General features: G+C 37.1%; 1 protein-coding gene across 1 annotated transcript in view; it reads left to right on the forward strand.

Moving 5' to 3' along the window:
• The window catches only part of LOC131060398 (uncharacterized), a 168,663-nt gene extending 158,293 nt beyond the window's left edge, over positions 1 to 10,370 (forward strand). Inside the window, exons 5-9 of the mRNA XM_057993621.2 lie at positions 5,963 to 6,085; positions 9,101 to 9,251; positions 9,360 to 9,625; positions 9,709 to 9,745; positions 9,837 to 10,370. Of these exons, the coding sequence (XP_057849604.1) occupies positions 5,963 to 6,085; positions 9,101 to 9,251; positions 9,360 to 9,625; positions 9,709 to 9,745; positions 9,837 to 9,970 (711 nt within the window). The 3' untranslated portion in view covers positions 9,971 to 10,370. The remainder of the gene's footprint in view (positions 1 to 5,962; positions 6,086 to 9,100; positions 9,252 to 9,359; positions 9,626 to 9,708; positions 9,746 to 9,836) is intronic.
• Positions 10,371 to 24,115: the final 13,745 nt, after the last annotated feature.

The following is a 24,115-nucleotide window of genomic DNA, read 5'->3' on the forward strand; positions in this document are numbered from 1 at the left end:
GGCGACTCGAGGGACGAAGGACGGGGCTGCAGGGAGCCCAACAACGAAGGGATTCTCAAACTAGGAGAGTGCTCCGAGGATGAGACAGGGTCATTGAATGGGCTCTTCCATTGGTAGATGGAGGATTACAAAATGTTTCAGAGCTTCAGGCTCGAAGTAGAGGAACCAGAGCAAGCAATAGAGGAGGTGTACCAGCCGGAATACAGAGAATATTGGAAGGGAGATGCCCCAAACCTCGATGACGTAGATAATCCCAAGATTATTGGCAACGATTGGAACCCTGTGTGGAAGGCCGCAACCTTCAAAATCTTTATTATTCTTCTTCTTCTTATGTACGGGAAGGAGACCATGGTTGCCGTAGAATTTGTGGTTCCAGGTCTTCAGATGGCCATTGAAAATAGACTTGCCACCAACGGATCCAAATTGAAACCCTACCACGCGAAGCGCGCAGGGGACCAGAGAGGCCGGAAGGACACCTGAGAGGTCGGAGGGGGACTCGAGAGGATGGAAGGGGACTCGAGAGGCCGGGCAGGCGACTTGAGAGGCACGGGACCAACGCGGGAGACTCTTGGGCGAGGAAAACCGAGAAGGATGAAGGGCGATCCCAAAGACAGGGGACCTGAGTCGACAACTCTCTAGACAATTAAATTAGGAGATTGGAAAAAAAATAAGTCACGGCGGAACACCGTATGGTGGCAACACTGACGGTGGACCACCGGCGGTGGGCACCACCGTCGTGGGTTAAAGCCACACAAACTAAAAGGAAGAAATAAAAACCCCGCACGAAGAAAGACATGCAGCCCACGCCAAACAAAAAAACGGACGAAGAGAAAAAAAGGAGAGACGCGCACAACAACGTAGCCATACACGCAGCCCCCGCACAAACAAACACATAGCCGTACGGTGGAGGGGTGTTGACCGCACGGGAAGGTGGTCGTACGATTGGAGGTATCAGTGCTGTTGTTGACCGTATGGGGAGGTTGTATGGCCGGGGTGCCATCGGGGACATTAAAGAGGAAAAAATTAAAAAAAAAAACGACGACGACGACACGACCAGATTGAAAAATCATTTGATGACATCTGGAGCCAGGACGCTGAAAATATTAGAGTGGAGAAGAAGGGTTTTTGCATCTTAAAATATCATAGAAATGATGCGCGCCATGGACTTTCGTGTGGTTCTGAAGGTTGTAAATTGGTGTTGGCGGCGAGGGCGTTGCCCCTCGACCCAACCCTGTACGGCGAACCCCACGAGGGGTGCTGCCCCAGACCCCGCGGGGCGCTGCCCCTTGACCCCGCTGGGGCGTTGCCCCAGACCTCACCGGGGGCACTGCCCCCAGACCCCAGTTTATTTTTGAGCTATAGTACACTTGTTGGAGTTGGGCGAAGGGCATTAGAGATGTCACGGTAAGTGTTGTGGTTGTCCGTACTATGAGAAAGAAGCCTGCAGCTAAGCATTGGCGGGGAAGCCATAAGCCGTAGAGGGAGACGGATTTGGAGGTTGGGAACAAACAGAGTTTGAGGGAAGGCATTGCAAGTCCGCGCAGTTGTATGACACCAGGGAGTTATTCAGTTCAGTTATTAGCCTTTGGGGAGTGTGATGGAGGATTTGAGGTGTGTCCTAGCCTTTGTGCCAGTGGGTTGTGGCCACCTCCAGGCAGGAATGGTACGCTTTGAGGAACTTGGAGTATGTCTCGGCTGGACGTGAGGTTGCCTTGGTGGATGCACAGAGGGCTCGGGAGGAGCTGACCACCAGGTTGGAGGCAATACTAGCGTGAGACGTAGCTCAACGTACCCAGGAGTTGGATGCCGAGAGGGCAGTGCGGGTGGCTATCGAGGACAAATTGGCTAGGGAAGACAATATCATTTGAGTAGCAGTTGGTGGAGGCTGAGACTGAAAAGCGTGTTTTGCAGACAAGTTTGGTTTAGGCACAAGAGGACTTTGATGTCAAAAGAAGCAATAATGGTGAAATCCGCACTTGAGCATCGGATGGTAGCAGAAAAGGGTTTTCAGGCGAGGACGCAGCAGATGTATAAGTTCCGAGCTCGACTGGCGTCAGCAGTTCTGTTTAATGTCATCTCTATTTTGTATTAAGTCGTCCGGAGTCTTCTTCTTTTCTTTTGGGGGGGATGATGTTGGCGGCAATATTGTACACGGAAATAAAACTAGTTAATTAAGTTGTAATTTTGTTGGTTAGTTGGCAACTGAGGGGTGGTAGTTGTGGTGCGACGGTTGGTGCTCGCACCCCCTCGGTATCTTTATATACTTCTGAATGTAACTTGTGAAGGGGAATGACTAGGAATGGAATAACATCTCTTACACTTGTCTGATATCTATGGCGTTATCATTCTGCATTACATGCTTTATGTTTTAAGTTATTCACCTGAGAGGGCAAACAGTGTGTAATAGATGAGGAGGGCTGCAAGACAATTCAATCGTTCATGGCCGTTAGATTTTTCATGAAGTTTTTTTTTACTTGTTTCACTGTTCCCGTCGCTACCGTCCTTCGATCTTTGCCCTTTTTCGTCCTCACTGTTATTTGAGTTAATGTTAGGTTTTGACCGTCCTTTCACTTACCTGAAGTTTTTCAGTGCATTTATAACACACTGACGTTGCCTGTACGAAAAGATTTCTACGTTGCTTTCAGATCCAGGAATTAATGATGATAAGTCCCAATCTTCTACCAAGTATGTGAAGACTTTGCTGTTCACCACGAATATTTGAAGCTTCCGAATCACATGCTGCAGAGCAAAGTGCATCCCCACGATATTTTTTTGCATATATAATAAATCAGCTGGTTTGTGTTATTGTTTGTTACACTCCAAATGCACAGCTTGAACAAGAAACTTTTCAACCACTAGGTTTAGTTTCTATGAATAAGAAAGTGTGTACAGGCATATCTCATTTGGTTTGCATATCCATTATGTAGATTGTATTAGTATATTCAAGTTATTGTGGGCTGGGCTAGCCTTCCATTCTCCATCCATCCATGTTATTCTTTGGAATAAATGAAACACTACATTACTATTCTGATTTTTTGTTTTTTTTAATCTTTTTTCTATGGGTGTTTTCAAAATCATTGACAGTAGATATGTTCAAAGTAATCCCTTGCAAAGGATTTCCATGAATTTTATTCATGATGAGAAATAAAGTAAAATAAGTATAGCTATCATATAGTATACCAATTGATAGTTTTTTACAAATTATATTATTATTTTAAAAAATTGTATTTCAATTGATTATTACTCTCATAAAATACCATTAGTAAAATTGGCTTGGGTAAGAAAATATTATTTATCTACATTTTTAAAAATATTTGTTTTAATACTTGGAAAAACTTTCTCTACTTGGTACCATATATTTTCTTGCAATTAATTTTAAAGACCAAGAAATTAGCAACTATTTTCATTGGGACAAGTTCTGAAATCAACTACGGAATATCTCACTATTTCATAGTTGAAAAACTTTGTTCAAATTAATGTGATCATTTAATATCTATCTAACTGTTTGGATCACAGTGAAGGATGCTTGTAAGATTAATGTAAATATTTTTCCAAATTTTCACAATGTGAATGTTACACTATTTTGTAAAGGAATGCAACCTTTCCCCATGGCTTATTTAGGCTAGTTCAACAAAAATTGTATATTTTAGATTAATATAAAAAATTGGAGGAGTAATAATATTAAAATATTATATATTAAGTTAAAACTAAATGTGATACGAAATGTATTTAGTTTTAGGATGATAGAAAAGGAATAATTCTAATATTACGTAGATTTTAATCATTTTGGTATACTAAAATAGACAATCTAGATGTATTTATTGTTTAGAATTTTACGACGAGTGCTTATTAGCTTTGAGTTGAATATGTGAATCTCGATCAATTTTGAGTGTATAAATTTGTCACATGGTTTGTAGATTTGAAATTTGTGAGATAGAATTTTACGATACAAATTGACTGACTTCACGCGTCGATACAAACTGTTGTTGATAGAGTGCAAGATCATTCAAATTACCTTGACAGTTGAATTTCTATTGTTTTTCATTCGTTGAATTGACATCAAATGTAGTCATTTCCTATACCAGACACAAGACTCTATAACTGAATTATGATGTCATTGTCATTCCCTGCCTCAATAAATAATTCACAAAGGGTTTTATTTACAATCCATTCACATAAGTTCCTATCACAAAACTTTATTAATAGAGTTCAACACCTACAAGGTTTTAAGAGACTAACATCCATCATAACATCCCGCTAGAGGATTTTGTTAGATGTTATAGATGCAATTTTAATTATTAATCTCTTTAGATTAAGTTTTAACTATTAATCTCTCTTCTCTTAATGTCGCTTTTCCTTTCTCTCTCTTATCTTTCTCCCTCTACCTCTTGGTCTCTCTATCTCTTTAATCTACTTGGCTATATCTCTCTCTCAATGTCACTTTCCCTTTATCTCTCTCATATGCCAATGTATCTCTCTATCTACCTCTCCCCTCTTGGATATCCATCTCCTTCTTAGGTCCTCTCTCTTTGCTCTTTGTATCTCACTCTAATTTTTCTTCTATCTACTTACCCTCTCTCTCTTGCAAACATAACATGAGCCTATAAACCAAGTTTTTTCCTGATTGAACTTCCACACCTTTTCGGCGTACTTATTGCACACCAAGGTGCAATTGCTAGTTGTTGTTTATGGTACACAACATCTTGTATAACCTGAAATTGATGGCAACTTTACCTTTGTAGCTATTGTGAGTTGCATTAAATCAAGCAGGCTATACATTGTTCTTTATTTCTTATCATCTGTGTTAGTGAGATCTTTAAAATGGAGCATGTATTTATATCAAATTTTTCAATCTCCTGTCAATGGGATTGTGATCTAGTGTTTAAAGCATCTGTTTCTCATTGTGGAGGCTCAAGTTCCAATCTTTAAAGAGACATCTAAGTGTGGTTATTCAAGTGGTGACTCTTGGACTTTCATCTTGACTTCTAAGACATTTATCTATTTTGTATTTCAATAAGCATGTAATAACAGTTTGAGTGGTGTGGTCAGAGCCTCTAAAGTGTGTGGTTGGTTGCCTAGGTACGGTTGGTGCCCCGTAGGGTGTGGTGGGTTGTCTTAGGTGTGGTTGCCACTTTGTCTGTGGTTTGCTGCCTAAGTATGGTTACCACCTCTAAGTGTAAGTTGCAATTCAAGGCAAGCATCTAATATTAGCTCAAGTGGTGTGGTCACAGCTTCCAAGCGTGTGGCTGGCCACCTAGGTGCGGCCATTGCCTCTTAGGCTGTGGTGGCTTGACTAGGTGTGGTTGCTTCTTTGTGTGTGGTTTACTGCCTAGGTATGGATGCCACCTCTAAGTGTAAGTTGTAACTCAAGGTGAGCATCCGATATTAGCTCAAACGGTATGGTCACAATCTCTATGTGTGTGGTTGGCTGCCTAGGTGTGGCTGTAGCCTCTTAGGGTGTGGTGGATTGTCTAGGTGTGATTGCTGCCTTGGGTGTGGTTTGCTGCCTAGGTATGTTTGCAATCTTGAAGTGTGTGGTTGTCTGTCCAGGTGTGGTTGGCCGCCAACTTGAGCTAGACTTTCATCAGATTCTAAGTTTCTAGATCTATGTTGAAATAGAAGGGATGAGGTCTCCCTTTGGACCTCCACTGTTATGGCAGGCTAAAAATCTCATCTTACCCACCAAAAAAACAGACGTCAACCTCATGATTGTTTTTTTCGCTTTTTATGGTTAGAAATATTGATGACTGATTAATCTGTCATGAGATTATACATTTTCTTTAGTTGGAAGAAATATAATAAATTGAAAACTCGTTTTTTTTCATGGAAATTATCAAGAATTTGTAGGAATATATGTTGTTTCTTCTATGATAGTCACTATATTTTTTATGTGATGGCTTTGGGATACTTATCATATCTCATTGTTTGGTTTTGTTCTTGACAGATGGATTTTTCTTTGTAGGTAAATATGCTCGAAGGTGGTGGGAAAACACCTATATTGAGTCCAATTGAACTAGAGGAGTTCGGATTTAAAATCATTAGCTATCCTCTTTCCTTGCTTGGGGTGTCCATTCGAGCAATGCAGGTACCATGCTAGCATCTGTTACAAGTACACCATAGAAACTTCTTATGGCATTTTATGGTGCATTGCACAATATTTGATTTGAGCCATTATCTATGGAGTAAGGTATTGCATATGCATTCATTTGCTAGTTTGTTTCAATTATACTGCAAGGTCTATGCATGGATTAATGCATGGTTAATAAATGGCTTTTTTCATGTGTGGGAAATAGTGAGAACTTATGTAATATAAATCTGGATAGAGATAGAGTGATAAGTTCAGTGACTTTGTATGTGGTCTTTGATGGTTCTGTTTGCCACCTGCTAATATTTCATAAATTTTCTTGGAATTTGGTGTGATTTCTTTATGATTGAACTGTTTCTACTTTACTGAAATATCCCCTGCTATAGATAGACTGAATGTGCAAGGAATAATTGCAAACAGTTGGCTGTCAAACTGCATGTTATGTGATTTTTATAATTTGCATGTTATGCTGACAGACTGTCTCAAAGTTTTCAGACTTGTATAGGATCAATGAATGTCTAGCAAACAACTTCTAATTGATAGAATGATCACCTAGGATGATTATGTAACTAATTCATGATGTCATTACATTCATTAGGACCCATAGACATATACCTACAGGTAGCTGTCATTTCATCAAACAATTGGCATGTAATCTTTGAACAACATACAATTATGATGCAACCTTATTACTCCCTTCTTATTTCACAATGATGATCAAATAAGCTCTTACAATATCATTATTAATGACCACCCATTTATTACTCAGAAAATTCTGAGGACTTATGACAGCCATGAACATTACAACTATCTGAAAAAGTACATGAGTGATGCCAAAAGAATCCGATATGGAATCGCCTAGCTTGGTATTTGAAGTTGAAGAAGCAATCAATATCCTGATTTTCGGTGCCTCCAACTTGCCAAATCGTATTTGTTTCAGAATCACCCCTGCTGCAATATGCTAAGTCTTCACTTTCTCTCCTAAAATGATCTCCTCCTCCCCTCAAGTATAGCGCTACCTTTCTTGATGAAATTCAATGCTTGAATCACACCAAATGAGCCAAATCGAACTAGTTCAAAAATCGCCCCTGCTGCTGTAGTGAACGTCTGATAACAATTAACTGCTGGCAATTAAATCTCCTTTCAGTCACATAACACCATCGTTGGCCTTCCCTAATGAGGGCGCTTCAGTCATAAGGAGAATTCGGTGGCCACACAAGGTGATAGGAGCAAAATTGTGGAAAACAAGAGTGGTTCGATTTTGGTTCAGAACTGAAATAACACCTGCAATCACCACAAAATCTCCTCCAAATGCTTTTACAAAGTCGTCTTTCTTCTCCCAATATGCAGATGTAAGTGTAGGTAAAAAGGAGTCAAATCGTGGCTCTCCTCCAAACTGCTGTAAGTCTGAAAATTACTGAGATTAGCTTCAGAAATGAAGTAGGTATAATCAGCTCCTTAACAATGAGGTCCTATGACCCCCAAAGATCTCCAAGTCTTCCTCAAGTTCGAACCTAACAGGTTGGCCTTTGGCCACCAATGAAGCACAATCGAGATGACTAAAGTATCACCTCCTCAATGCAACCCCTCGAGAGATCTTTCACTCCCTCAGTTATGTTTATCAATGGGAGTTCCCGTTCCCAAAGACAATATTCTGCAGAAACCCCTTGGCTCAACAAAACTCAATCAATATCAAGATTCAATTCCCCGTCTGCCTTGAAGCTCAGCTAGATATCCCCTTTATACTTTTTCAGTCCATCTCTAGAAGCTTCTAGAAATAATATTATTTCACTTAAGTGACTTTATGATATAATATTTAATTAAGTCACTTTATTAAAATAATTAAATATAAAGTCATCTTTTTATTTTTAATTTATTTGATAACTTTATAAATAATTAACTTAATATTATTAATTAAAATAATTAATTAAGCCATCCATATGAAATATCAATAATTTGGACAACTTACATAATTAAATTAATCAATTATTCTTACTCCGAAAATGGGGACATTACATTTACACCACCAATTTGTGAAAATTGTTATGTGTTTCCCTTTGATTTATTCCTGATGGATGAGCTTTTTTTTAAATGGATAAATACTGCTTTTCACTAACACCTCCACTGTAACAGATTGACTATCTCAGCTAGTTTTGGTGAACCTGTAAACTTGAGTGAAAATTGAACAGTTGCAGAGTATATTAACCACAGAAATGGGTTTTTTTTCTTTTTCTCGACTAAGTTGAAAGCGGGTATTTTATGTTTGAGTCAGAAGATATAACTTCACAATTTATCATCAGTCAGAATGGGATTTTACCTTAAATAAACGGGAAATGTCTGTGTACTTCATGTCCACACATGTCATTCACATAAGCTATTTCTCAGCTTCAAAATTAAATAGTTGTAGTCTATAAAAGTTTAGACTTATTAGGGCTGGATTGGCCAAGACTATAAAAATGCCTTGTTCTTCAAATCTTGATTACCCATGTAAGAGGGCATTTGAAGTTTACTGTTAGATATTTGAGCCCCATACGGGCTTTTACGAGAGCTTGTTCTCAGTAAAATCCTAAATGTTTCACCTCCTTATATATTACCTAATAAAAGAAGACCTTTAAACATTATTTAACAGGGTTCTGCTATAACATCATTATCATATTTATGATACATTTGTATTGTTGGCATGTTATTAATAATTTGTGATTCTAGATATGACACAATTTTTCACTATACAGTTTGTGCAGATTAAACTTAAAAAACGTTAGGTCCTTTGGAAAATAAATATTACAAATAGACTTAAACCATATAGAAGCAGCGTAAGGAGTTTCTTCCTTAAGAGTTAAAAGAAAATATCTCCTTCCGTATACTATTTGAATAGTATTAAAGGATAATTCTAATTCCATGATATGAAATGTTCTGCATAGAATAAACATGGTACATCTATGTTCAGGGTACAGGTATATTTGAAGTTTCATTTGTATTGCTGATTATGAGGGATATATGAAAAAAATGTTGCAGGATGCTTTGTCAGCCCTGAAAGGTGGCCGCGTTCCACCCCCTGCAAGTCTACCATCATTTGGGGAAATTAAAGAAGTTATAGGATTTAACGATTACTATGAAGAAGAGAAGCGCTATTCTATAAATGAACCTCCAGTTGTTTCAAAAAATGGTGCAGGATTCTTCCCAACATTCCCTTTAACATGCAAAAGAACATGTGCATTTTCTACAAATCCAGATGGTAATCTAGCATTATTCTAATGTTTAATGTTGTCTGCAGATTTGAATCAAATAACAGGATCAATAACAGATGACAATGTATCTACTTTTCTGTCTTCAATGACGACAAACAAATCTGAGCAACAAACTAATGAGAGAGGACAGGAAGACTTTCAGGAAACCAATGTGGAAGTGATTACTCCATATGTGCTTCAGGAATCTACCTCTGACGATGCAAGGGAACCTCTTTCTGGAATCTGGTCACGTTCATTGCGGGTAAAAATCACCTCAGCTGATGGATTTGAAAAGCTTGATGTGAGGATTCCGGTAAGATTTTACTTGGTCAGAGTTCACTTTTGTTAATTACTTTTTGTACATGTCCTTATGTTCTGTTAAATGTTTCCTTGAAGGCTGGGTTCTTGGAAGGCATCACAAACATCATTCCAGGTATTAAGAAGAATCAGTATGAAAGCAAGGTACTGGATGGGTTCTGTCTATTTCTTGACTGCTTATCTGATTCTGTTTTTCCATATCAAAGGTTTTGCAGGTCTGAACCTTAAGTCAATGTTGGATGAGGCTGCCAGCAATCAGAAGGGTAATTTGGAGAAAGGAAAGAGGCTAATAGATATTAATGATAGGATTGGTGACCGTATTGAAGTATTTTTGGAGTGAGCAAGAGACTATGCTTTCCCCAAGTAATGAGCTGGACACAAGACACGAGGATATGTCAAAATACAAAATAAAAGTAAAGGATATTAGAGAAAACATATCCATGCAAATGAAGGATAAAGATGGATTTTGTTCTAGATTTATTAGTTGCATTGTTAATTGATAAAACTTTGGATTTTTTAAGCAATCAGAACAAATAAAACCGTGCAAAGGCTGTAGATAGATATGATAATAGAAATTTTAAATTGCTTTGTGATCAAACAAAGATAAAATTGACTTTAGATTGCTTTGTGGTGAAGCAAAGATTAGTCGTTTCAGGTTTCCTTGCCTATAAATATAGAAAAAACATATTATGGTAAGGGGATGATTATTTCAAATAAATTATGTGATTTCACATTTAATCAAAGATTAGTTATCTGGAAAACTGGGAGTGGCTTACCTGCGAAGCTTGGACTTTTTTGATTATAAATTGCAATCAGATTGGAGTTTTGGTGTCTATGTTCTGCCATAAAAGATGGTTTTATTCTGAAATCTTTAAAATCAAATTTCACTTTTTTGGGAAAGTTTTCATTTCCAAAATTGTGATTTTCAAATTTTTAGTTTTGCTTATAATAGTGGACCAAAGCAGTGATTCTACCAGCATGTGAAGTGATAACAAATCCAGACTGACGACTTGGGCAAAATGTGATAAATAATTTCAAATAGGTAATGGGCGAGAGTTTCTAGCCAGTGGTTGAAAACATAAACAATGAGTGGTACTATTAGCGAAATGACCCAGACCATGCAAAACCTACCATACAACATGGTCAATAGACAACATTTGCCACATCACTCCTTAAGCAGGGCTGGAATTTTGCATAGATATCAAATTAGATCCTGAAGGGAGCCTTCCATTGAGAAAAAACGGTTTCTCTTAGACCGAATTGGAAGATTATGTAAGGTGTATGTGACTGACTATTATATGAGTAGAACTGATGGACATGAGCAAGAAGAAAGATATAGCAGTCCTAGAGGGGAAAACTGATCTTGTCTGCCATAAATTGACATCCCTCGATTTAATGGACTAGAGAACATACAGTCATGTGTATGGATCCATAATCTTCATTTATCCTCCATGCGACTGATTTGGTGAAAATTTAGTTTGCGTCACTATATGTGGAAGGGACTGTATATGATAAGGTGGCATCATAATGACTTGGATGTTTAAAATGCTTCAACAATAAGATCCTTAATTGGTATAATTTATCTTCCCTTCTCGTTGATGCATTTGATGAAAAGGCTAGTGATGACCATTACATAGTGTTGAGGAATTTACATTAGAAATGCAAGTCTGCTGATGATTATAGCAGAAATTTTAGGAGATTTCACATGAGTTCATGTTATCCCAACCATAGTTGAACTACTCGCCAAACCCAAAAACTCGCCAAGGCTTGCAAAAAAAAACTCAGGAAAAACTCGGCCACTACTCGGCAACTTAAAAACTGCTTAAATTTAATTAGAAATGCATTTTTTTTGCAAAATTCAATGAGAAGATGCATCAAATGAGTCAATAAATGAGAACACAAAAGAAACAAGTTGAGTCTAGTTATATTTAAACATGAAGTGAGTACAAAATTGCATCCTCATGAGGAATGTTAATGGCTGGAAGCAAAATACCAAATAGTTTTTGCAAAACTGAAAGTAAATACATCATTACAATCACATCTTCTTCTTCCCAACTCTAGTAAAAACTAGGGGAGAGGTAGAACTAGAAGGTCCAGTCCTAGGGGTCTATTGTGGGTGTGACTGTGCCTCCTCACTCGATATGTTTGGCTCAGGCTATGGCTCGTCCTCCATCCTGGATGTAGCTTTGCTGCTAGCTGCTCCTGGCACTGACAATGACTCCTCATCCTCCTCAATGTCATCCAGTGTGAAACCAAATCCATTCCCCTCCTCCTCCATAGCCCACCTCTCCAAATCATTGATGTCATCCTCTGTAAACAATGAAGGTTGTTCCTGTGATGCCCAATCACTATAAGGATTTGTATCGTCCAAATCAATTGAACCAGTCCAAATCAATTGAACCAGCTGTTGTTTCATCTACCTTCCTTATGTGCAACCAAAGATTATACTGCACAAAGACAAGGTCATTGAGACATTTTTGAGCTAGCTTGCTCCTCTTCTTCGTGTGGATGGCCTCAAACAAGCTCCAATTTCGCTCACGATTGGATGAACTACAAGGCTGACATAAGATTCTGATGGCAATTTTTTTGAGATTTGGGGTATTTCCACTCCAACTTTGCCACCAAGCATCTGCAAAATAAAAAATATTGAAAAGTTAGAAAGCAAAGAGAAAAGTGAAAACATGTTTTATCAATTACTTTAGACCTCGAAATCCAAATGGCAAATGTTATACCTGGGGTTTAAGTGGTTCTTCCTCTCCTAGCCAGCTTCGAAGATAATAGCTTACCCCTTGCTTCCTCATAGTTTTGGAGTTCGGCCACAACGAGGTCTCTCATCTCAACCTCATGTATCATCCCCTAAATGCATGCAATGAGGCCCTCCATGACCTCTCCATTAGGATTTGAGTAAGAATCTTCGAACTTAAAACGGGGGTTGAGGAAGTACCCTATTGCATGAATGGGTTGGTGGAGCTGATTGTACCACCTATCAATAATTTCTCAAACGGGATCAAATTTGAGTCTATCCCACTTGTAATTTTTTTGAGACTCCTTGACCCTATCCATGGCGTCATAAATATACCCCATTGGGGTTTGATCCCCATCTACCAAGCACAAAACTCTTACCAAGGGCTCAAACACCTACAATTGAAAAATACAAATTACAAAAAGATTAATTAATGAAAATGCAAATTAATAATGAGATACTTGAATCAAGAATAATTAAAAATTCAAGTTTTGAAGTTACCTTCACAACCTCTGCAGCCTTTTGTGCAAAATGGTTGTCGAAGACTATGCATGCGACACCCTCTCCTTCAACCTTCTTTGAATAAGGTGAGTCTAACCATGCTTGACTCAAACATTTGTTTCAAAGAAGTCAATGCACCAAGAATGCTTTGCAACATCAAGACAATTGTTGCAAACCTTGTGACACCGGATCTCACCAAATCTCTCCCACGAGTGTGCTCTCTCATCAAATGTAGAACCCAAGGGTGATTGTAAATATATTTCGTGATCCTCCTTGTATCTTTCACAATAGGAGTCACTTGATGAAGTTTTCCTATGTCCTCCAAAAGAAGGTCAAGGACATGTGTTGCACAAGGTATCCAAAATGAGTGGGGTGCCTTTCTACCTACTGCCACATATGCTGCTGCATTATCTGTGATGATTTGCACCACATTCTCTACTCCCACCTCCATGACAATGTGCTCCAACATTCCAACCAATGTTTCTGCATTTTTCACCTTATTGGAGGCATCGACGGATTTCAAGAACACCACATTGTCCTTGCAAGCAACCAATTAATAATGGTGCAGTTTTTGCCATCTGTCCACCCATCGGAAAGAATGGTGCAGCCATATTTTCTCCATTCTTTTTTTTGGTCCTCCACCACTTCTTTTGCCCTATCAATTGCATTTGTGAGCAACCTACAAGAACAAAGTGGAATTAGGTTTTAGTACACAATTTTGATTTAATACACAAGAAAAATAATTAAAATGAAATCAAGTGGACTATTTACTAACCTCCCACCCAAATCCTTGTGAGAAGGGGCCTTGTACCCTTTTCTTGAAACTGTCATTGCGGTGACCAAATTTAGCCAATAAGGATTGTCTGCCACATTGAATGGGATGTTGTTGAAGTACCAAAAATCAACACATGCAATGTCTGTTTTCTCATGTGCCTCCCTATTCCATCTAGTGGCCTCTAATGATGGTTGTGCCCCAAGTGTGTTCTTGGGCACAAAATAACTACCTATAGACTGTGTCCTTGATGGTGATGGAGTAGGTACTCTACTAGAGGAAGTAGAAGTCGTGGACGAGGTGGTGTTGAGTTTGTAGATACGTGGGTCACGACGAGAGCTCACTATGCCTCGAAGTGTTGCTTCTTTTTCTTCAATGTCAACTGAAGCACCTTGAGATTCAACTATGGCTGCTCTCATGGCTAGTTTTGTCCTCTCCTTTTACAATTTTTTTTCTTACGCAGTTGCAAGTATGGCATTGGTGTTTCTTTTTATTTTGTCTATGGTTCTAGGACATTCCCTAGCATCATGCTTCTCGATGCCTACAAGATGGTATTTGAGGCGTTTTATGCCTCCATGAAATATTTTTTCACATTTAATTCAAATCATCGACCCAGGGTCCGATCTTTCATAGGCATACCTCCAAGCCCTATCTCTAGCACCTTTAGGACGGGTGCCTTTATATCTAGATGGGCATGGATCTAGTGGCCAATCATACCCTGAAGTTGTCACACTGAATTAATGGTTAATTGTTAACCTACAAATACAAAGTGAAAAGACAAAATTAATATTTTAGTTAAACAATTTAGCAAACTATCTAAATTAGTTTAAATAATTTTAGACATCATTCAAAGTTAAAAAACTAAAAAAAACTATTAGGGTTTGATTTTTTTTAAAAACTAGAGATTTTTCAAAAAAATAGTGGAAGATTCAACAAAACTTGTCAAAAATAGTGTTAAATCTTGTTCCAATGATTCAATCATTTTTGACTACTTAGGAATGATTTTCTGTTCATCTAGATGCAACAAAAAATAAATAAAATGTTTTAAAAAAACAGAGAAAAAAAATCTGAAAACCTACTTGGGAATTTGATTTATCTTCAAAACCCACCTCAAATCCGCTTCAAATCAATGGAAATCAGCTTGCAAGTGTTTGGAAGAGTTTTTTCCCCCTCAGCAAAATACAACTCAAGAAATGATGAAATAAAACTTGTTTTTGACATATATGCACAAGCAACCGAGTAATAAACATGGACTTGCCGAGTTTTTGGCAAAAGCTAGACAATTTTTTGACGAGTTTTTGCCAAGAACTCAGTGAATAAAGTCGTTATTACTCGCCACAGAAAATTACTCGCGAGTTTTTGACTACTCGCCGAGTAGTCCATCTATGATCCCAACATTTGGATGAATGTTCATTTTTGTTGATGGTTTGAATGATGAATCAAAAGGATATGATGAGGCTCTCAAATTATTTGACTTACTGAAAAATTGCTTAAAAGTAGAACTTGAAGCAATAGAATGACATTCAGTAACAAGATGTAGTGGGCAACTATTGTTCGAATTAATGCTAATAAAGAAGTTAGGGAAGATTTAAGTAAACAAGGTTGTTTTTTATCGTACAAGAAGTAGGTTTTAGAGCATAGGAGCATGGCTAAGGAACAATTCATTTGGTCAAAGTGGTGGATGAGTCAGGTAGCAACGAGTAAAACATATGCCAGCTCTAGAGGATACAACATCAAGAGGGCCAAGTGACCATCCCACTGCATATTGGGCTGCTATTAAAGTGTATGTCTACACTCTACTTTGGGAATAGAAGGTTAGTTTGAAGGGAGATGACTTTTAGTGCCGATTGACTCAATAATGCACACAATTTCATTGATTTTGAATTGCTTAAGTGTTTGGTCTACATGTGCATGTATCCTTTGAAGGGTAGTAGTGCATTTAGGCCTTTTATGATTTGTAAGGAGTATGTTAGTGTGAACATCAGAATATGATCTTATTTAATGACATTTTGTAGGATAACTTTAAATCCCATATGGAATTTAAAGAATTATACTTGAAACTCATGCAAGAAGATGAACACGAAATAGAGTATTTCACCCACCTAAATGCTCCATCATATCGGGCCATAAAATGCAATTACAAATTAGTCAAAGCTACCAAGAGTATATAGTTAGCTGCAAGGGGTTTCATACTTTTGCCGGTTCACAAAACACACATATCCAGCCGGTACAACTGATATTACATCAGTACCGAGTAGTGATTGATAACCTTTCAATAGATCTTCCACTTAATAGGTATCAAGAGCACAAAACCTATGGTGATTACCCCTTATCGGCAACCCAAGCTGTTGAAAGACAACATTGAAAATGTGGTATAGGAACTAATCAATATTGGGCACATTGTTCCGATCAAGAGTCTATTTGCTACACTAGTGGTTTTGGTTAGGAAGTTTCACACATGCATTTATTATTGTGTACCAAATGAGAAGGCCATAAAGAACTGATTTCCTATTCCTAGAGTACATGAGTTGATTGACGATTTAAAGTGATTGTATTTTCCAAAAATGACTCAAGATCTGGCCATCGTTAGATTAGGATGAAACTTTAGGATGTATGACATTTAGGACACATCGTGAGCACACTGAGTTTTTCATCATGCCTTTCAGTTTCACAAATCTGGCAGCGAATTTCCTGGCTGCCTTGAGTAATGTATTTCATCATTATCCCAAGAAGTTTTTTGTTTTAAATTTTTTTGATGATATTTTTGTGTATGAGTATATACAAGGGCACCCTGCTCACCTTGAGATTCTTCTCATCTGCTTGAAGATTAATACTTCATTTGCAAAAGAAAACACGCATGCTTTTGCTGTACCTGAATTATTATTTTTTAATACTTGGCACATATGAAATATAGTGTAGTCAAAATGGATGATTCCAATATTCATCTAATTAATGACTGACCAAAATTAAAAGCATTTACTCAGTTGAGAGAATACCTTAAGGGGACATTTTGAGAATGTGCTTCAAAGTGATACGATCAGCCTATAGAATCTATCTTTAGATGCTTATGCTACTCCCTTTGAATCAATCCCTACTCTTTGAATCAATCTGATTAGAGTCCTTTTTGTAGATTCAGCTAGCTCGTTCCCTTGTGAGTAATAATTGGAGGATGTCTTCAAGAAAATATCATTCTCGAGAGAGAATTATTAAATCTTTGAGCCATGAAAGACCTTAGCATTATCTGATATAATGGTCCTTGGAGGGCCACACCTCATGAAAAGCCCTTCTAAAAATTTAAGTATCACACCCTTGGTAGCTTCTTTCAATGGGATAGCCTAAGACCACCTTGTGAAGTAGTCAGTAGCTGTCAGAATCCACTTGTGACCCGTGCTTTACATAGGATTGGTCATCTCGATGAAGTCCAACACCATTGTGCAAAGGGCTCATCTACCATGATAGGGTGAAGTGTTACGGACAAATTTCTTCTTTTATCAACAAAAAATTGGCATCGTTGGCACTTTCTAACTAGATCGTGGCAATCTAAGGACAAAGTTGGTCAATGACATCCCATGCAAATGAATTTCATTGCGGTGATCTTAGTTGAAAAATGGCCACATGAAGTCCCATAGTGCGTCTCATGAAGAATTTTGTTGGCCTTAGCTTTGTCTACACACCTGAGTAATAGACTATTAAAGTTTCTTTTGAAAAGAGCCCTTTGCACCAAGGAGTAACTTTTGCTCATTGTAACTTGTAAAACCTTCTCTTTTGTAAAGGGAGTTGGTCAAGATATCGGAATGTTTCCATGAAACGGATGCGATCAGCTGCCCAAGAATCTGATTCTTCATTTTAGTTCATGAATGCTACTTTCATGTGTCTTGAACCTCTGTTGGAATGCTTGAATCTTGAGCCAAGTACTCGTAAAGGCATTTACCTCAGATCGCTTTGGCTGGTCTGACCTCAATGTCATACTCTATGATCTTAGTGATCCAATTGACTCTTTTCTTTGCGATTCCTCTCTCTATATTCTCTCACACTAGAGTGAGCCACATTTATAATAATTTTATTCCTAGCCACCAAATGCTTGAATTTCTTGAGACCTTTCACAATTGCAAAGGCCCATTTTTCGACAAAGTTTTTACTTTGTTTCATATCCTTGTAGAGTCCTCGAATAGAAGGCAATTGGATGTTCATTATTTCTATCATTATTCTTTTGGGTCAATACGAACACTAGGGTATGCTCATTGCCATGAACATAAATAATGAAATCTTTGAAAAAGTCTAAGTTAACTAACATCGAAGCTGAAGAAATTACTTAATCTTCTCAAATGCTTCTCTGTCCTCAAGTGTACATTTGAAATTGGAATTATTTCAACATTATTGTGATTGGTTTGACCAAACCTATAAAGTCAGATATGAAATGGCTCACAAAGTTTATCTTTCTCGAGAAAGATTGGACTCCATTCTTGTCAACCATTAATGATAATTCCTTGTTTTCTTTCTCTTTCAAGATCGATAGAAATCTCTTCCTTAGAAACTACATGCTCAAACAACTTACCTTGTGGAACTCCAAAAACACACTTTTTAGGGTTCAAAGACACCAAATTCCTAACACCTCTAGAAAACCTTTTCCAAATGATCAAAATGATCTTCTTTCGATCTTGAGAAAATAATAAGATCATCTAAATAGATGAGAATAATTTTATCAATCAAACATTAGAAGGCTAATATCCATTACTCATTGAAATGTGGATCTCACATTTGAGAGACCAAAAGGCATCCTAACATGTGCAAACATTCCCCACTTAGTTGTGAATGTGGTCTTGTGCTAATCTTCTTGCTTGAGCCATACCTAATTATACGTAGTATTGGGAATTAGTGTTCACATAGGTATTTAAGTTATTGTTAGAATATAATATTATTAATGTGGTTTGTTAGATAATATACATTATTAGTTGTATGAGAGATTATAGGCAAGTGAGTTGTTCTAAAGTTGTTCTTAGAACAACTCGTATAATTAGGGAGTGGTTCCTATAATCTAGGAGATTAAACTCCTATATATATTTTATATATTTGAGTGGAATAAACATAGATGAAGCACATATCATTTTGTTTGTAATTATTTGCACTTTTGTTTAAATCTGATCAAATTTTATAATATGATATCAGAGCCATGCATTTCACAATCTTCAATATCTAGATTTAGTTTCATGCTTGCCTGATGGTATTGTGAGAGGTCTCTGGCATTTTTTTTTTCTAATCTTATCTTTGTGTTGCCAATATAACCTTTAGTGTTGGAGAAAATAAGGGCTTAAAGTGTTACTTATTTGATTGCCCTTGTATGAGCGCAAAACTACAACCCATCGAGACTGACAGAGCCCAATTTGGCTGCTAATTATTCATAAAGCTGCATAGGTTTTGGTATGATTTGAATGTTTCCCAACCATAAAATTGAAGACAGATAGCTCGGCAACAACACATCATGCTTGGGTATAATCTACTTGCTCAAGAAATCCTCGATAATATAAAGAAAAAACTGAGATATGTGGCGGTAGATCCATTACTGTAGAGTCCATAGATAACTAAAGAGGAGAGACTATTGATGTTATGGATTGAAATTGTATGCATCTTGAACTAGCTGGATTTTGGAGCAGCGTGCTAAAGGGAAAAGAAAAATTATTGTCAAAGCATTTTCAGTCGACTAGGCAATGTGGAAGGTCTCTGTTTTATTGAGAGCAACATATGGGAGTTCACTGCTCCTATTACATGGTGAGTTATACCTTTATTGATTTCCATTAGAAGGGGTTTGTCATTAGACCAGACATTGTTGTTTATGTTAGTCAAAGCATCTGGTAAGTTTGTTAGTGAAAGATTCTTGAAGCAAGCCGATTGAAGGTGGACATTAAATAAGAAAGTCTGATCTCTTTTGCATTAATAGCCAATCCATTGTGAAGCCAAGTGATCTGGGGCAAAGGCCATCAATTTCCTTTAGAATTGGATCTTGTATGGAAAGATTTTCAGGCACTTAATAAATTAAGAAGGTACTCCATGCCATGTGTGAATTGTGCAAGTCATGCTATACTGTTCAAAAAATTCAAGAACAATATTTGAACTTTTGAGTTTGGGTGAGGCCATGACAATCAATCAATGAGCTCCCAATTGAAAAAAAAACTCTTAAAGTTTTTGAATATGTACAATACATTGAGGGATCTTATTCCTAAATTATACTTTGTATTTTCTGCTGAAATTTGCTCAGCAGTGAGGTCAGAAGCTTTTAGAGCAACAATTGAGAATTTTTTTCAAAGTAGTTGACATGGCTAAAGTGGGAAGATTGATAGATAGTCCTTTCGACAACATGATTTTTCTTTTGAAGGAGATACATATCTTAGATTGTAGGTTTTAGAGTTTTATAGAAGGTTGTTATTTATTGTTTAATTATTGTCTAATTATTCTTAGTACACAAGGAAATATTTTGTGCATCAAGTCAAGTTGTATTATTTTGTTGACAAGAGCGTCTATTGTTGTGTCAAAATTTAAAAGTATTGAAGAAAAAAAAACCGTGTCAGTTGGAGTGCATGATTGGTGGTACCCGACACTCCTTGTAAGAAGTTCATATCAAGTGGGGGAGAGGGGGGGAGGGGTGTTGATATATTATTTCCTCACAACTGATGAAACAAGCCTCAAAAGATAAATTTGCTAAGTAGCAATATTACTGGAGGATGGAGGCAACAAACGCTGAAGGATGGAGGCAACAAAGGCTGAAGGACATTTTGCGACCTGTTGTCAGTCACTAGTGATGGGGTCGGGGAACTGCATTGGTGACAAAACTATTTATACCAACATGACTAAAGGCAAGATCGGTTTCCAAGTGGCAGCAGTAACCATCTCATATCATTTGTGATCAAAGTGGCAATGACCTATACTGGTGGCTACATATGCGACAACGAAGACTTGGCATTCAAGATTTTTATGTTGTGGTTGGATGTTTATGTCCCCAATCACATTTCTTGGTTGTTTGTGAATGAATGTGTTTGTCTCCATTCACGAGATGGTGTAAGTGATTGGAAGTGTTTGTCCGCAGTCACAAGAGTTGGTAATTATGATTGGATGTGTTTGTCCCCAATCATAATTGTTGTGAGCAAATGTGTATGTCCTTGTTCATAACCATAATGTTGGATAGATGAGTTTATCCCTATCCAAACTTGATGTAAAATCTTGGATAGATGTGTTAGTCCCTATCCTTGGATGAAGGTATACTAAGCATAGTGAGGCTAGTTCCACTATTTCTTGTCATGAGTAGATGTGTTTGTCCCTACTCATATCTTATAATGAACTATGAGATGTGGGCATCAAGTATTGTGTTGTATTTTCTCCCCATGTTCACACTATGGGGGGGGGGGGGGGGGGGTGTTAGGAATTAGTGTTCACATAGGTATTTAGGCTAGCTATAAAGTTGTTTACAAAAAACTTTGTATTATTGTTAGAATATAATATTGTTAAACTAATAGGTGGGTGAGTTGTTAGAACAACTTGTATAATTAGGGAGGTTCCATCAATCTAGGAGATTAAACTCCTATATATATGTAATGTATTTGACTGGAATAAACATAGATGAAGCACACATCATTTTGTTTGTAATTATTTGTAGCTTCTGTTTAAATCCGATCAAAATTTATAATACATAGCAAAACTATCGAGAAATGGAAATATTTTTGGCCCCACCACTGTCTGCAAAACCTACTCCATTGAAGGGAAGGGATAATGATATTTCAAGGATGCTCGATTTAAAACCTTTAAATCTATAGAGTCTAATTTATTTGTTCTTCTAGATTGAATTTAGTTTGGACACCCATGTTGAATGCTTGATAGGGTAGATTTGTGAATCAATTAGTTTCTTTAACTTAGGCCATGAGAGATTAATCTTCAAATTTATTTATCTCTATTTTTGTTGAACTAGTTTAGACCCCTCTATCAAGTCAATAGTATGTTGCACAATGTCTCAATTATATCCTTTTAGGTCCTTATAGTTCCATGTCATGACCTTTTCATATTTACTACAAAAGGATATCAATCAATCCTTGTCACTTTGAGAAATATGATTTCCCACCTTGAGTTTCCTACAATTTTTTATGTCCAATTCAAAATAGTCATCTTTGTTTTCTACAACCTTCCTCTTATCAATCTTTTCATCATCTAAATTAAAACGATTCTCTAGAGTTATGAGCCCCTTAGGAAGTTTGTTAGTATTTAGCTAAATGATTTGATCTCCATAGGCCTCCTCTATCTTGTAATGCAATTGATTTGTAAACTCTCCCGAATGGTGTAGAAAAAAGGTGATGTAAGAGTCACTCTAAAAACATTGCCAGTTCTAGTTGTCTGGAATGGTTGGCCTAATGATTACTTTGACTATATTTTCATTAGTCAATAGATCAACTCTTGGGTCAAACTAAGAGCCAATTATCACCATTATGTTTGTTGTAACATTTTGGGACCTTGGAAAAATTTGGATATTGAAGGCATCAAACCCTTCTATCAGGTCCCATACTCAGTGGTGATTTGATCCTATTTGAACATTTTTTGTTGTCATTGTTCCTCTAATTTGCCTAACAACCAATTTAGAATTTTTGAATACTTTTAGTTGTTTTACACCAATTTTATTGGCTAGGCTAAGGCCATGAACTAAGGCCTCATATTCGGTTGCATTGTTGGTACAACTGAATTGAAATTTAGAAGCTCTAAGAATATTTTCTTGTGCGGGAGATGTGAGGCAAATACTATCTATAGAGATGATTTTCCCTTCTTTGTGACTTTGGGAATCACCAAATCATCATATATCACATAGGTCCCTAAATCGGTTGAGTCATAATTTTTTAATGGATCATTCATCATATATTCATTGATGAGAACCTCTTCCTCTGAGCTTCCATTACCAGTTACTACTTCATCCTCAAGCATCTCAGTGCAATTCATTTCATCTTTTGAGAAGGAAGTATAAGTGAACTATCTTTGGAGTTTCCATCTTTCCTTTTTACATTGTTTGTGACTTTGGGAATCACCAAATCATCATATATCACATAGGTCCCTAAATCGGCTAAGTCATAATTTTTGAATGGATCATTCATCATATATTCATTGATGAGAACCTCTTCCTCTGAGCTTCTATTACCTATTACTACTTCATCCTCAAGCATCTCAATACAATTCATTTCATCTTTTGAGAAGGAAGTATAAGTGAACTATCTTTGGAGTTTCCATCTTTCCTTTTTACCTTGTTTGTGACTTTGGGAATCACCAAATCATCATATATCATATAGGTCCCTAAATTGGTCAAGTCATAATTTTTGAATGGATCATTCATCATATATTAATTGATGAGAACTTCTTCCTCTGAGCTTCTATTACCTATTACTACTTCATCCTCAAGCATCTCAATGCAATTCATTTCATCTATTGAGAAGGAAGTATTAGTAGCTTAAAAATTCATCATTGCATCATCATCTATGTGCTCTTTATGCAAAGACATTAATAATACTTTAATCTTGAGGTGTATTTTTTTCTCAAGATCAAGTGAGACCAATCTAGAGATAAGTAGCCTCTAACTTTAGTAATGAAATATCAAGATAAACACAAACCAAAAATATGTGGAATATCTATGACCACAACTTCCTCAAGAACAATGATACCAGGACTAGAGTATAGTGTCAAAGGAAGTTCTCTGATGACTCTTGTTTGAACGTTCTTTCCATCTAGTTGCATTACTCCCTTTTGTAGAAGTTCATATTCTAATTACATTGAGTTTGCAATTTGTTTGGGCATTATAGTAGTGCTTGCTCCAAATTCTATCATAGAGTTACACAAAAAAATTTACTACCTACAATGAGGGTCAAATAAAATGGAATTGGCTTGGATTTACATCTCCTTTTGAATTCATGAATGAAGTTGCCACTTGCGATTGTGGACCTTTCCCTATTTCCTTCATCTTGGTTCGATTAGGATCTTTGACTAAGATAACAAACATTGGTTTCTCTTGATCCTCTAATACATCTCACAAAAGAGTCATTTGTTCAAGGATGGACAGAACATCCCATAAGGAGACATTGGTGGGAACCTTTTTTAGCCACTCAACTACATTCAATGACCCTTGTTGTTGATGTTTAGGACCTTTCACTTTATCTAGCACTATGTTAATATGCTTCTGGAATCATGGAAACACTACTTATACTGTTGGATTCCTTCAAAAAGTTACCTCAAGTTGTGAGGTCACTTCTAGATTTTCTATCATCTTCCTCTTTGAGTGAGTATAGTAGTCTAATTAATCTCAAGTGGCTTTTGAAGTTGATGCATCATTAGAAACATTTGCATTTTCCCCTTCAACCCAAGAGGAAAATGTATGCTCAATTGTAGTTTCCTCTTCTTGTTCTAGGGATCTTGTTCCATAGACATTCAATGTTAAAGAAAATAAAAAAATCCTC

Source organism: Cryptomeria japonica, chromosome 4 (genome assembly GCF_030272615.1).
Source record: "Cryptomeria japonica chromosome 4, Sugi_1.0, whole genome shotgun sequence".
NCBI lineage: Eukaryota > Viridiplantae > Streptophyta > Pinopsida > Cupressales > Cupressaceae > Cryptomeria > Cryptomeria japonica.